The 12,850-nt window shown below is 49.9% G+C and overlaps 1 protein-coding gene and 1 long non-coding RNA gene across 2 annotated transcripts in view; both read right to left on the bottom strand.

The window, feature by feature from the left end:
* Positions 1 to 384: 384 nt before the first annotated feature.
* ATXN2L (ataxin 2 like) overlaps positions 385 to 12,850 on the bottom strand; it is a 14,451-nt gene continuing 1,985 nt past the window's right edge. The window contains 23 exon segments of the mRNA XM_032243073.1: positions 385 to 872; positions 1,501 to 1,594; positions 1,596 to 1,691; positions 1,868 to 2,077; positions 2,226 to 2,347; positions 2,441 to 2,570; positions 2,927 to 3,114; positions 3,205 to 3,277; positions 3,387 to 3,533; positions 4,085 to 4,154; positions 4,239 to 4,534; positions 4,705 to 4,775; positions 5,027 to 5,098; positions 5,195 to 5,389; positions 6,711 to 6,821; positions 6,986 to 7,161; positions 7,737 to 7,937; positions 8,593 to 8,684; positions 10,949 to 11,073; positions 11,523 to 11,673; positions 12,043 to 12,114; positions 12,197 to 12,253; positions 12,472 to 12,508. Of these exon segments, the coding sequence (XP_032098964.1) occupies positions 823 to 872; positions 1,501 to 1,594; positions 1,596 to 1,691; positions 1,868 to 2,077; positions 2,226 to 2,347; positions 2,441 to 2,570; positions 2,927 to 3,114; positions 3,205 to 3,277; positions 3,387 to 3,533; positions 4,085 to 4,154; positions 4,239 to 4,534; positions 4,705 to 4,775; positions 5,027 to 5,098; positions 5,195 to 5,389; positions 6,711 to 6,821; positions 6,986 to 7,161; positions 7,737 to 7,937; positions 8,593 to 8,684; positions 10,949 to 11,073; positions 11,523 to 11,673; positions 12,043 to 12,114; positions 12,197 to 12,253; positions 12,472 to 12,508 (2,836 nt within the window). The 3' untranslated portion in view covers positions 385 to 822.
* LOC116526617 lies at positions 9,715 to 10,942 on the bottom strand. Its single transcript, XR_004258220.1, has 2 exons — positions 10,820 to 10,942; positions 9,715 to 10,514 (listed from the first exon to the last, which is right to left on the bottom strand). It is a non-coding gene; the product is annotated as an uncharacterized LOC116526617 (long non-coding RNA).

Raw genomic sequence — 12,850 nt, 5'->3', positions numbered from 1 at the left:
TTGCTCTGTTGCCAGGCAGGAGTGCAGTGATGCGATCTCCACTCGCTGCAACCCCTGCCTCCTGGATTCAAGTGATTCTTCTGCCTCAGCCTCCCAAGTAGCTGGGACTAGAGGCACACATCACCATGCCCAGCTAACTTTTGTATTTTTAGTAGAGATGAGGTTTCACAATGTTGGCCAGGATGGTCTCTCTTGACCTCACTATCTGTCTGCTTTGGCCTCCCAAAATGCTGGGATTACAGGCGTGAGCCACCGTTCCCGGCCACTGGCCACAAATTTTACAAGGTGGTGAAGGAACGGGTGACAATGCAGCACCTACCAATGTCACATAAGACTGACAGCTGTCATCCCACTCTAGTCTCCAAGGAGGAAACTCGAGGCAGGTTAAGTTAGTTTAAAATTTTATTTTTTTTATTTATTTTTTAATATTTTTATGTAATAAAAAGTAAAAGTCCTTGTCCAGCCATCCTCGTGGGGCATCTGTCTGTCTCTCACACAGGTCACTCAAGTTAATGGGAAAGAAAGAACAGGGGGCCCAAGTCTGAAGTTATAAATAATAGAAAATAAAAGATCTTCCGTCTCCAGCGGGGAAATAGATGAGAGGATGGGAGGGCAAGACTGGGTGGGGACGGGCAGGGGCAGAGCAGGAACCCCCCACCCCTGCTGGACCCTGGCCCTGCCCTCTGTGAGGCCCCTCCCATTCAAGGTGCTTGGCAGGAATTCCCCAGCTCCCCTGGGGAAAGGGGGGATGAGGGGGCTGGGAGTGGTCCGAGCTGCTGGGGGAAGAGACATAGATCACTCTTCCCTCCACTCATGGAGGTCTCAGGTCGCGGCCAGGACAATCTTCAGTTCCCCGGGGGGTGGAAGGGGAGCTGCTGGGAGGGATGAGATTGAACTGGTTGGAGGGGAAAGAGAAGAGAGCAGGAGCATTAGAACCCAAGCAGCTGTCCCTTCCTCCAATGCCGTCCAGTAGGGGTGTGGGGGTGTGTCTGGGAAGGAGCGGCCTCCTCAAGGTGTCTCAGGGGCTGTCAGAAGCACAGGTCAATCGCTGTTTCCCAGTAAGCCAGAGCCCTCACTTGTGTGCCCAGCTCAGCCCCCCACACCCCAGTCTGGCCCTGTCTGCTGCACTGACCTTACCTCGGCTAAGTCAGGAGACAGTCGGGGTCACTGAGAGCTGGGGAGGCAGTGGGGAGGGGGGCTGCTGGATCACAACTGAGCGAGGACGGAGGGAAGCAAAGGACAGAGCCAGGAGCAAGCCCCTGGCGGCGGCGACTGTGGCTTCTGCCCACCCTACATACTTCACAGACAGGTGCAGGTCGGCAGGCGCCCTGTGGGACAGCCCTGCCTCCAAGACCCCTCACTCCCCACCCAGAACCCGTGCATCCTGCCCCACCTGCAGCCCCTCAGCTCTTCCATGCCAAATTCCCCCAGCTAATGAGAACTCACGAATCCTGTCATCGGCTCCTCCTGGAAATCCAGGCGCCTGGCCAGGCTGCTCACCTTGGGGGTGTCCGATGTAGGGGTAGGGTGAGGGTGTGGAAGCTGAGAGTGCAGGCACCCCACTCTGGGGCACCGCGCCTTGGGGGGGGCCCCCCATGACTCTGGGGTGGGTGCAGCAGCATCACCTGGGGCGGGTGGGGAGCCCCAGGGTGAGGGGGCGGGGCTGCTGTGATTCCAGTTTGGACATGGGCCTGTGGAGAACAAAAAAAGTAGCCAGGAGGACCACAGAATCCTGAGACGGACTCTGAGAGCCAGAGTCAGGGAGCACTATGGCAAGGTAGAACCAGGGACTTGGGAGTGGGATGGCCCCATAGCAGACAGGCCCTGGCAAACAGACCCAGAAGCAGTGGGTTGGCTGGGCTCTTACCTGGGTAACATGGGCCATGTTGGTGAAGCCGTGGGGCAGCTGCTGGTGGTGGATGGCATACACAGCGGCTGGCTGGGGGAAGCTGCTCTGAGGGGACTGGGCAGAAGGTCCCGGTGGCAGAGAGGGCGGTGTGCCTGTCAGGGCCCCTGGGTGGTACAGATTCTGCTGTGGCTGTCCACTGCCCAGGTGTGGGGCCTGCCCCGCCTGATGCTGTCAGGGGAAGGGAAGGTTGAGTGCCACCCAAGCCAGTTACTTGCTGGCCCCTGGTCCTTGACACTGAGAAATGCCTCTAGCTCTATCCCACTCTCCCAATCCCCCACTCCTGCCCTGACCACTCGGCACCCCCAACGGCAGGCACCTGGACAGGACTGGGGGCCGCATGCTGGGACTGCGGCTGGCTCCCGGTAGGTGTGGTAGCTGGCTGCGGCTGGTGGGCATGGAGCTGCGTGGCATGGTGTGGGTAGGACTGGTGAACAGTGGCTGCAGCAGGAAAGAGGGAAAACCAGTGCTGAACACACCAGAGAGTGTCAGCGCACAGCCCAGAACAGAAGGGCCAGGCGCAGCAGGACTCACCATAAAGGGCTTGGGGGGTGGGCTGCTCCGCAGAAGGGTACTGAGGGGTGGAGGATGACACGATGGCCTGGGGATGGCTGCCCGACGTCAGCATGCGTGGGTTGCTTTGAAGCATGGGGGCAAACACCGGCTGGCAGGACAGAGAGGGGAGTGGTTGGCACAGCCAGCTAGGAACGTGTCCTCCTGCCAGTCACTGCTTGCATAGCACTGCTCAGGCCTCCTCACAATCACCCTATTGATTCGACATTCACAACAATCCCATCCAGCAGACACTACTTCCGCTACACTTCAGAGATACAGATATCTGATGCCTTGTTACAGGTGCCAACAAAGCCGGGGTTCAAGCCCGAGTGAGACACCGCCAATCCCACAGCTGGCCAGTCCCATCCACAACGCTGCCTGCCACCCCTAGCCAGCTCCCGAGTCTCTGGAGATGGGATCCCTAGCAGGGGCCCTGGATCCTCACTGCCCTCCTGGGCCAGTCACCTGTGAGGGGTAGTGGGCCATGGGCTGCATCATGGCAGGCTGGCCTGGGAATTGCTGAGGGTTGTAGGGGATGTAGGAAGAATAGGGCGTAGCAGCCACCAGAGGCGGGCCAGCAGCCGCGGCCGCCTGCATCATCGGCGGGGCTGAGGCTGGCTGGTGTTGGTCCGAGCGCTGCGGGGGTAGGGAGCCTGGAGGAGAGGGAAGAGAGCAGAGCTCAAGCTCCACCTGCCACTAGGCCCTTAGCAGCCTCACCGCCTGCCCCTCCCAGCCCTGCTCACCTTTTGCTCCCCGGTACTTGCCCTGCTGCCCAGGCACTGAATTAGATACAGGATACGGATACATCTGAGGTGCCTAGGAATGAAGACACAGATGAGGCTGAATGACTTGCTCACAAATGCCCAGAACAGCCCCACCAAATCCCACCCCACTAACCCTGGGCCTGGTCAATCTCTCCGCCTACCTGCACAGCTGGTCCCATGTGGATCTGAGGTATGTAGGAGATGTACTGGGGGCTATATAGCCCACTCTGGCCTGCTGTCAGCACCGGGATGGAGGGAGTTGAATGAGTCCGGGGCCCCGGAGAAGTTGGAGTACTAGTGGATTTATTCTGCAAAAAACAAGAGAAGACAATTTTATTTCATATCTTCCCTTCTACTCCTGGCTATGCCTAGAGTAGCAATAGCTAGCATCCATGAAATGCTGGGTACCAAACACATTCTGCACTGATCTTGGTTAAGCCTTGCATTAAATCTTGAGAGATGAGCATTCTCAAATTACAGGTGAGACAGAGAATTTAAGTGATGTCCAAGATCACAAACCTTCCAAATACAAGGGCTCAGGCCAAGTCAGCTGGCCCAAACAGAGCTTTTGTTCATGACTACCCCACTCTTAATACTCAAGCCAAATGCCAAGAACCAAAGAAAAACCCATTAACGCCTCATCAGACTCACTAGGATCTCTGGTCACCCAACCCCGGAGAACTGAGTCCACTTTCCCCAAGCCAGCCCCAAAGTTGCCATCCTTACATTTTTATGGCATCTCCTCACACTGCCTGCTGGTCAAGTGGTCCTTGAAGTGAAGCACTCCCCTATTCATCTATAAGCCCTGTCCAAGTCTCCCCACAGAAACCAAAGTCCACATTCTCCCATCCCAGCTCACCACAGACAGCAGAGGCTTTGTAGGATTGAACTCCTTGGCATTGGGATTCAACGTTGATTTCTTCACTTGTCTGTGGAAGAAAGTACAGTAAATCTTCACGGCTTGCTTTCGTCCCTCCTGCCATCCTCCCAGCGCCCCACTGTGATCCACTCACTCAGCAACAGGCCCCTCATCCTTGTCCTCCCCCTTGATGAGGCCCACTGGGGGGCTGCCGGTTTGGCTTGGGCAAGGTGGTGGGGGCTGCTCTGGCCCCTCAGTGCCTCCTGCTGGTGCCAGGGATGGTTTGTCCTCCTTATCCGACACGGACTCCATCTTGGAGGAGACAGGAGACCCCATGGACTCTGAAGTCAAGAGACCATCAACCTCCTTCTCTTTTCCTTTGGCCTCCTCCTTTAAGATCCGGGGAGGAAAAGGATCCAGGCTGTTCTCCGGTGAGCTACTGGGCTGAAGCTGGAAGGGAGAAATATATACATAGTCTGCCCTAGATCCTAGGCCCTGCTTTCTTCTTTCATCCTTGATTTCATCTTTTTGACCCCTACCTAGTCCTCTGCCTCATCTATGAAGCACCCCTAACTCCTTTAACCTGCCAATATCCCAGCTCATTTCCACAGTTCTCTCACCTTAAACTGGGCCCCAAACTTTCTCAGTTCTTCCAGTTGGAATCGTTTCTGTTCATTCTGAAGACCAGGGACTATGAGAAAACAGTGAAAAAGAAGAAAATACAATACATTCTTTCTCTAATGTGACTACACAGTGCCAGGAGAATAGAGGACAAGTAAGCAAAGAAAAAAGGAGAAACTCCTGAGAATCACAGAAGTGAAATTGTGATCCAAGGGCTGATAAACATTGTTTGCCTCTGAATTCCAACAAACTTCTTAACTAAAATACTCTCTCCCAGACAAAGGAGCATTAGTCCTCAGCAGAAAAAAAAAACACCCTCACCTTTCCCAGCTATCCGAGCCAGCTCCTGGGGCTCCAGAGTTCTCCCAGGTTCCTTGGTAGAGAGTTCTTTTACTATGCAAGGAGAGAGAAATGTCCAAAAGTCCTTCTGTCCAGAACCACGTATCATACTCAACATGCATCCACAGCACTCAAACACCTAGCTCTTACCATCTGTGGGGGCCAGGGAGATCTTTGGAGAAGCTGGGGAAATGGAACCCACTCCAGGATCTGAGACTGATGAGGTCACAGGAATGGAGGCTGAAGAGGTTGGCACTGCCGAGCCGATGGGAGGCTCAGGACAGGAAGCTGAGATTGGGGCAGGTGCAGCAGACTTGGGAGAGCGCGGGGGATACATCCGGCCCACTGGAAGAAAAGGGGGAGCTGTAGGATGGTTACTACTGGTCAACAGTAGTAAGTACAAGGGCCGTACTCAAATCAGCAAGAAAGTTTACACACTATACACCTAGGGTCACCAACTTAAACGTATAGAAGGCCAAAGCAGATAACATAAGCAGGTAAATGGCCTGGTAGGCATCATCAGTGACTAGAATGCTTTTTGTTTTTTTTAGACAGCGTTTCACTCTTGTTGCAAAGACTGGAGTATAATGGCAAGATCTTGGCTCACTGTGACCTCCGCCTCCCAGGTTCAAGTAATTCTCCTGCCTCAACTTCCCTAGTAGCTGGGATTATAGGTGGCTACCACCGCACCCAGCTAATTACGTGTTTGTTTTTTTTTTTGGTAGAGACGTGGTTTCGCCACGTTGGTCAGGCTGGTCTCCTGACCTCAGGTGATCCACTCCACCCCACTGACTGGAATGCTTAAGGGGGTAGGTGGGATACTGTCCCAGTCAACTCGAGCTATGCAGCAAGGCAAGCTCAGTTGACAGAACTTCCCGTAATTCAAAAGAAACTAAAAATTTTCTGGTTTCTATTATTTTGTTTACTTATTTAGAGACACGGTCTTGCTCTGTTCCCCAGACTGGAGTGCAGCCTCCTAGGCTCAGCGATCCTCCCACCTCAGCCTCTCAAGTAGCTGAGAGTGCTAATCTCTGAGAGGACTCAGGTGCATACCATCACGCCCAGCTAATTTTTAAATTTTTTGCAGAGACGGAGTTTTGCCATGTTGCCCAAGTTGGTCTTGAACTCCTGGGCTCAGGCAATCTGCCTACCTTGGCCTGTTTTAAAAACTGAGCAAATAGCCAGGTGGATCACAAGGTCAGGAGTTCGAGACCAGTCTGGCCAACATAGTAAAATCCTGTCTCTACTAAATAACAAAAAAAATGAGCCAGGTGTGGTGGCAGGCACCTGTAATTCCAGCTACTGGGGAGGCTCAGGCAAGAGAATCGCTTAAAGGGAGTCAGAGGTTGCAGTGAGCTGGTGCCACTGCACTTCATACTGGGCAACAATGTGAGATTCTATCGCACACAAAGTCAGCAACTGATTCAAATCTCAAAAGATGTCTGCCAAGCAGACACAACCCATGGATTGCTAGGTTGAGATTTCTGCACCAGGGAAACTGAAGATTTCTTTCCCAATATGACTAAATCCCAAACTCCCAAAACATCTATCTTAAAATCATCTCCCATTCCACCATTGTAACAACTGACATATTTATCAATTTATAAAATCGATGAAATTTATCAGTTTCTATCCATTTCTTCATCCGACACTACTGAAGCTTTACCTGCAGGAGGTGGTGGAGCAGAAGTTTCTCCAGAAGGCCTATTACTGGGCGAAGACAGAGTCTTGGCACCTCTCAGAGGCCGCTGCGCCTTTGGAGACATGCGGGAAGGGCCTGTTTTTTTTAAGATGAAGAAAATGTCAGAAGAGGCAGACAACCTGCTACATTACATTCCCACCAATGCAGCATCATTGCAACCCACCGAAACCCCTGCAATTACCCTCCCAACCCCCTCAGCATCCCCTTCCCTGCCCCACCAAGTTTACCTTGTAACTCACCTCCATTGATACCACGGGCCTCAGAACCTGGGCCAGGGCTACTATTGTCCAGATGGTGAGGGCCACGAGGTGGCAAAGAGCTAAGGCCAGGCCGCCCGCCCCGAGAGCTGCTGCATCGAACTCCTCCCCGGGGTCCTTCCCGGACTCGTTGAGGCAGAGGGATATACTTCCCCTCCCTGAGGGAAGAGTTCAAATAAGGCCAGGTAGCCACAAAACCCACGTTTTGGAAAGACGAAGCCATTTCTTCTAAAGTCTCCCACTTCTGACCCAAACATACACACTGCCTGGCTCTAGCAATATCCCACTTGAAGATCTGCCCTAGTTAAATGTTCTGTGGCTTATGATCTTATGTGACATCAACTGTTGAGCCAACCAGCCTGGCCAGTGCTCCATAATTCTACAACTCCTGACCTATAACAAAGGTAAGATCACACTGTAGTTCCAGGGGGAGCTTCTATAAGACACACATAACGTAGTTATATTTCACTTTTATAAAAAGAAATAGCACATATACATAAATGAATACAAAAAAAAAAAAGCGAAAGTAAACCAAAGTTCCGAAATGTTTCTTTTCCTAGATCTACAAGCTTCATTCAGCCTTGTTACTTTGGGCCAATTATACAACCTTGCAGAACTTCAACCCTAAACCTATGTATGACATTTCACATGGTCTTGAGGCTTAAACTACAGCACACATCCATTAACTCTGGGCCCAGGCCTCAGGACAGTCCCAGCTGTTCGTGACAGTCACCTGGACGCCAAGCTGGGGCTCTCCCGCCCTGAACCCTGCCGCTGCACTGCACTGTGCTTCTCCTCTTCAGTGCGCCCATCATCATTCTCCATGGCGATCCGTAGGCGGTACTGGGGGCTTGATTCAATCTCTCGAGCTAACTGGGCCGCACGTAGCTCTCGCTGACGAAACTCTTCTGAGTTGTCCTTTTCTAAGGGCACCCTGAGACAGCACCCACAGACCACCACCATCCCAGTGCCAGGGGACAAAGAGGAAAAAAGGAAAAACATTTCAACCAGTTCGATCAACAGTTGAGGCACCTAAGTATTTAATCCTCTCAACTCAGTATCTGGGTTTAACAGGCACCTATTGCGTCTCAGGTAGCCTTATCTGTAAATGTGAGGAACACTTAGATGCTTAAAACCTTTGGCCAGGCGCAGTGGCTCATGCCTGTAATCCCACTTTGGGAGGCCAAGGCAGGTGGATGAGGCCAGGAGTTCGAGATCAGCTTGGCCAATGTGGTAAAACCCCGTCTCTACTAAAAATACAAAAAAATTAGCCAGGCATGGTGGCAGGCATTTGTAATCCCAGCTACTCAGGAGCCTGAGGCAGGAAAACTGCTTGAACCCGGGAGACGGAGGTTGAAGTGAGCCGAGACCATGCCACTGCACTCCAGGCCTGGGTGACAGAGCGAGACTCCATCTCAAACAAACAAATAAAAAACATCTGAGGGAACAGTTCCACAAGGCAGAGCAGGAACAGGAACAGCAACCCTGGACACCCAGGGAAGAATGAACAAAGTTCTACCTGGAAACCTGTCTTCTCTTAGTAATCCCACATCCCCAACACATCACCTGGAAAGCACCAAGACACTCACGTGTAAGAAGAAAGACTGCTATCATAGGTGGTCTTCACACCGTAGTTCTCTTCATTGAACTTGAACATTTCATTGGGGTCCCATCCATTGGACTGGGGAAGAAGAAAGGAGGCTTTAAAATCCAGCAAGTAAAGCAATGATGACAAGTCACTTTCCTTCCATCAGGTTAAAAACTCTAAAATGTGACCAAATTGGCTGGGCACAGCGGCTGAAACCTGTAAAAGCCGAGGCAAGAGGATCTCCTAGGCCAGGAGTTCAAGGCCAGCCTGGGCAGCATAGCAAGAGCCCATCTCTACAAAAAAATAACATAACAGCCAGGTGGGGTGGTACATGCCTGGGGTCCTAGCTACTCGCTACTCAGGAGACTGAGAAGAGAGGACCACTTAATCCCAGGAGTTTGAGGCTGCAGTGAACTCTTATGGCACCACTGCACTTGGGCCTAGGCGACTGGCTGGACCTGTAATCCCAGCAGTTTGGGAGGTGGGCGGATCACCTGAGGTCAGGAGTTTGAGGCCAACCTGGCCAATATGGTGAAACCCCATCTCTACTAAAAATAGAAAAATTAGCCATCCATGGTGGCGTGTGCTTGCAGTACTGTCTGAGGCTGGAAAATCACTTGAATCTGGGAGGCAGAGGTTGCAGTAAGCTGAGAATCAAGCCACTGCACTCCAGCCTCCAGCCTGAGCGACAGAGTGAGACCCTGTCTCAATAAAAAAAGAAAAAAAGCGCCCATCTCAAAAATAAGTGACCAAACCAAGAATGAAAAAAAATAGGAATGTGGCTGGCGAAAGTAATCAACTAATAATTGTAATTACTAACTGCAATTGTTACTAACTACTAACAACTACAGCACAAATTAGCAATAACTAGTAAAACTGAAAAGTCTTAAGACCTAAAAATTCTATTTCTAAGATATCCCAGTGAAATTCTGGCACATGTGTGTGGTGAATACGCATTGTAAAAGTCCAGCAAGATACTACAGCTAGTAGCAAAATAATGGCAAAATGCAGATAAGAATACAATTTGCTGTGCATACATACGTGTGTAAATATAAAGACAATACACAACAATAGAAACAAAGAACTAGATCCACGAAAAGCCAATTTTTGTACAAACTAAACATAACAAAACAATAATGTATTTATTCACAAAACATTTGTTTCTCAATAGATGGTCTCACTATGATTCCCAGGCTGAAGCACAGTGGTCGTTCGCAAGTTCAATCATAGTGCACCTCAGCCTCCTGAGTATCTGGGACTACAGTTGTGTACCACCATGCTCAGCTCTATTCATGAGGTTTTTTTGTTTTTTGAGACAGCCTCACTCTGTCGCTCAGACTGGAGTCCAGTGGCACAATCTCAGCTCACTGTAGCCTGAAACTCCTGGGCTGAAGTTATCCTCCTGCCTTGGCCTCCCAAGTAGCTGGGACTTACAGGCATGAGCTCACTACACTCAGCCTCATGAGAGATTTTAAACACCTCAGAGTAGCTGATTTGGGAAAGAGAAATGGACCTATACAATAATCTATACTTTTTGTTATGCTGAAAAATAACTTGATGCAAATGTTAGCAGTTGTTAATTATAGATAATAAGGTGGGTGTTTTTGTGTATGTGTGACAGGGTTGGGCCAGGCTGGAGTGCAGGTGCTGTGACCACAGCTCACTGTAACCTTGACCCTTCCCAGGCTCAATTGATCCTCCCACCTCAGCTTCCCAAGTAGCTAGGACTATAGGTACATGCGACCATACCTTGCTAGCTTTTATGTATCTTGTCAAGACAGGGTTTTGCCATGTTGTCTGGGCTGGTCTCAAACTCCTTGTCTCAAGTGATCCACTGGCCTTGACCTCCCAAAGTGATGGGCCTACAAGCATGAGCCACTGCCCCCAGCTGAGACTAGGTTTCTACTTTGCTATTTTCTATACCTTTCTTTTTTTTTTTTGAGACGGAGTTTCACTCGTTACCCAGGCTGGAGTGCAAATGGCGTGATCTCGGCTCACAGCAACCTCCGCCTCCCGGGTTCAGGCAATTCTCCTGCCTCAGCCTCCTGAGTAGCTGGGATTATAGGCACACGCCACCATGCCCAGCTAATGTTTTGTATTTTTAGTAGAGACGGGGCTTCACCATGTTGACCAGCATGGTCTCGATCTCTTGACCTCGTGATCCACCCACCTCGGCCTCCCAAAGTGCTGGGATTACAGGCGTGAGCCACCGCGCCCGGCTTCTATACCTTTCTATTTGTTATCTGACCATCATCAATAGGCAGCAGTAAATATTTCCCTCTCCCCTCAAATGAACCTCACTGTCAACAACTCATTCTGTCTGTCCAGATCCAAGTTCCCAGGGAAGGAGACTATACCATGTCGGACTCAAGGTCGTAGTCATCGCTGTTGCTGTCACCCCCCTCCCAGCGCTGAAGCACCTTCTCTTTGTGTTCCCCATTCACTTTCGAGTTCATGGCAATGGCTGAATCGGTGAACTTGTCTGTGGGGGCAGAGGTGAAGATCAGGAGTCAGGCCATATTTCACAGACGTCTTTCCAACATCCCCTAACCCCACTCCCCACAAGTTGTTCAGGAGCAAGAAGTTTAAGAAGCCCAGAGTATGTGTGCCTATGTGTCAAGATGGCCAGCGGGTAGGGAGGCAAGAGAAAAAGTACAAAAAGCCTATCAAGATTATGATTCCAAAGAAAAAATAAGTTAAAAACTAAGAAAATAGGAAGAACCGCAACACAGACTGGAATTCATCCCATTATGTATTAGACATCAAGACATCCTTTTAAGAAGAAAAATCCAGCCACTTCCCTCAGAAAAAAAAAAAAGGCATTAAGGCAAAAAAAACGAAAAAACCCAAACACATCTACATGTTCCACCTGCACGCAAACTGCCCTCTATGCACACAGAGCAGGTCTGAGGTAACAGCCTAGGACAGTACCTTTAGTAGCATAGTTGAAGTCAACATTTCGGAAGTGAACGAGCATGACATCACTTGGCTTAAAGACCATGGTGTCCACAATGTCCTCCCGACGAGGGCCACCTGCTGGCTCAGATGCTTTCCGGTGCACAGCATCCACTGCTAGTTCAAACTACAAACGCCCCATTCCCCACACCCTAGGGTCAGTTTCAAGAAATGTGAAGGCAAAAATAGCACTAGCTTTCTCTTATCCTTCCCAAACTTTTCATGACACCACATCCTCAATATGCTTGGAACCAAGTGCATTGTTTTCTCAACATGAGCCACAGGACTTAGCAAAACTCACAAAAATTTAAACTTATTTAAAACGTTAAAGTACCCAGCCCTCAAATTTATCTTTTTTCCCTGCAGCACTATTCAGAACAGGCCTACAGAAACAACTAAAGGCATAATCTGACACCACCCAACTGACACCTTCAATGAACCTATTTCTTTCTCCTCCTCTGCAACTCCAAAAATCATCACATTTGAGTACACTGACCTTTGAGCTTAGCGTCTTGAAGATACCCTCGTAGGTGGTGCCATTTTTCACCTTTACATCACAAGTGGAGCCCTGATAGAGAAGGAAAGGTAAGAGTATCTCCAGAAAATGGATGCATTACGTTCCTTAACCCAGGAGTTAAGTACCAACTTACCACAACAGCTGTAAGGAAATGCAGCATTCTGGAATTGTTGTAGACGCCTTCAAACACCTGTCAGTTAACACGAGAGAAAGAATTAAAGGAATAACCAGTCAACACCTCACTTTCTTTTCTAAATGCACACACTCTACTCATTCTGCTTTGTGTGTGCTGGGCCCACAGCCCTCCTGAGTATACCAGACTCTCTCTAGACCTAATGTGCCCTAAATTCCCACATTATGCATTGTTTAGGTCCATGTATCTTAAAGAGGGTGGGAGGAGACACTCACAGGTGACTGTGGGGGTCCCTTTCCTGTGCTCTGTCCCCTATAAGAGAAACAAACAAGAAATTAGTTATTTAAGTCTGTTCAAGCCTTCTTAGATCACTATGAAATTAATGTTCAATTCCAGAAGCATATACCACTTAAGGATGCTGATTTAGACTACAAAATCATTAATCAGTAAGATTTTTTTTTTTTTTTTTGAGAGGGTCTCCCTCTGTTGCCCGGGCTAGGGTGCAGTGGCACAATCTCAGCTCACTGCAGCCTCAACCTCCCAGTCTCAAGTGATCTTCCTGCCTTGGCCTCCAGAGTAGCTGGGATTATAGGTGGGCGCCACCACTCCTGGCTTTTTTTTTTTTTTTTTTTTTTTTTTTTTTTTTTTTTTAAG

Source organism: Sapajus apella, unplaced genomic scaffold (assembly GCF_009761245.1).
Source record: "Sapajus apella isolate SASKATOON/1434 unplaced genomic scaffold, GSC_monkey_1.0 scaffold51, whole genome shotgun sequence".
Lineage (NCBI taxonomy): Eukaryota > Metazoa > Chordata > Mammalia > Primates > Cebidae > Sapajus > Sapajus apella.
Note: the sequence above shows the minus strand (reverse complement) of the source record. Positions and strands in the feature narration are given on the sequence as shown.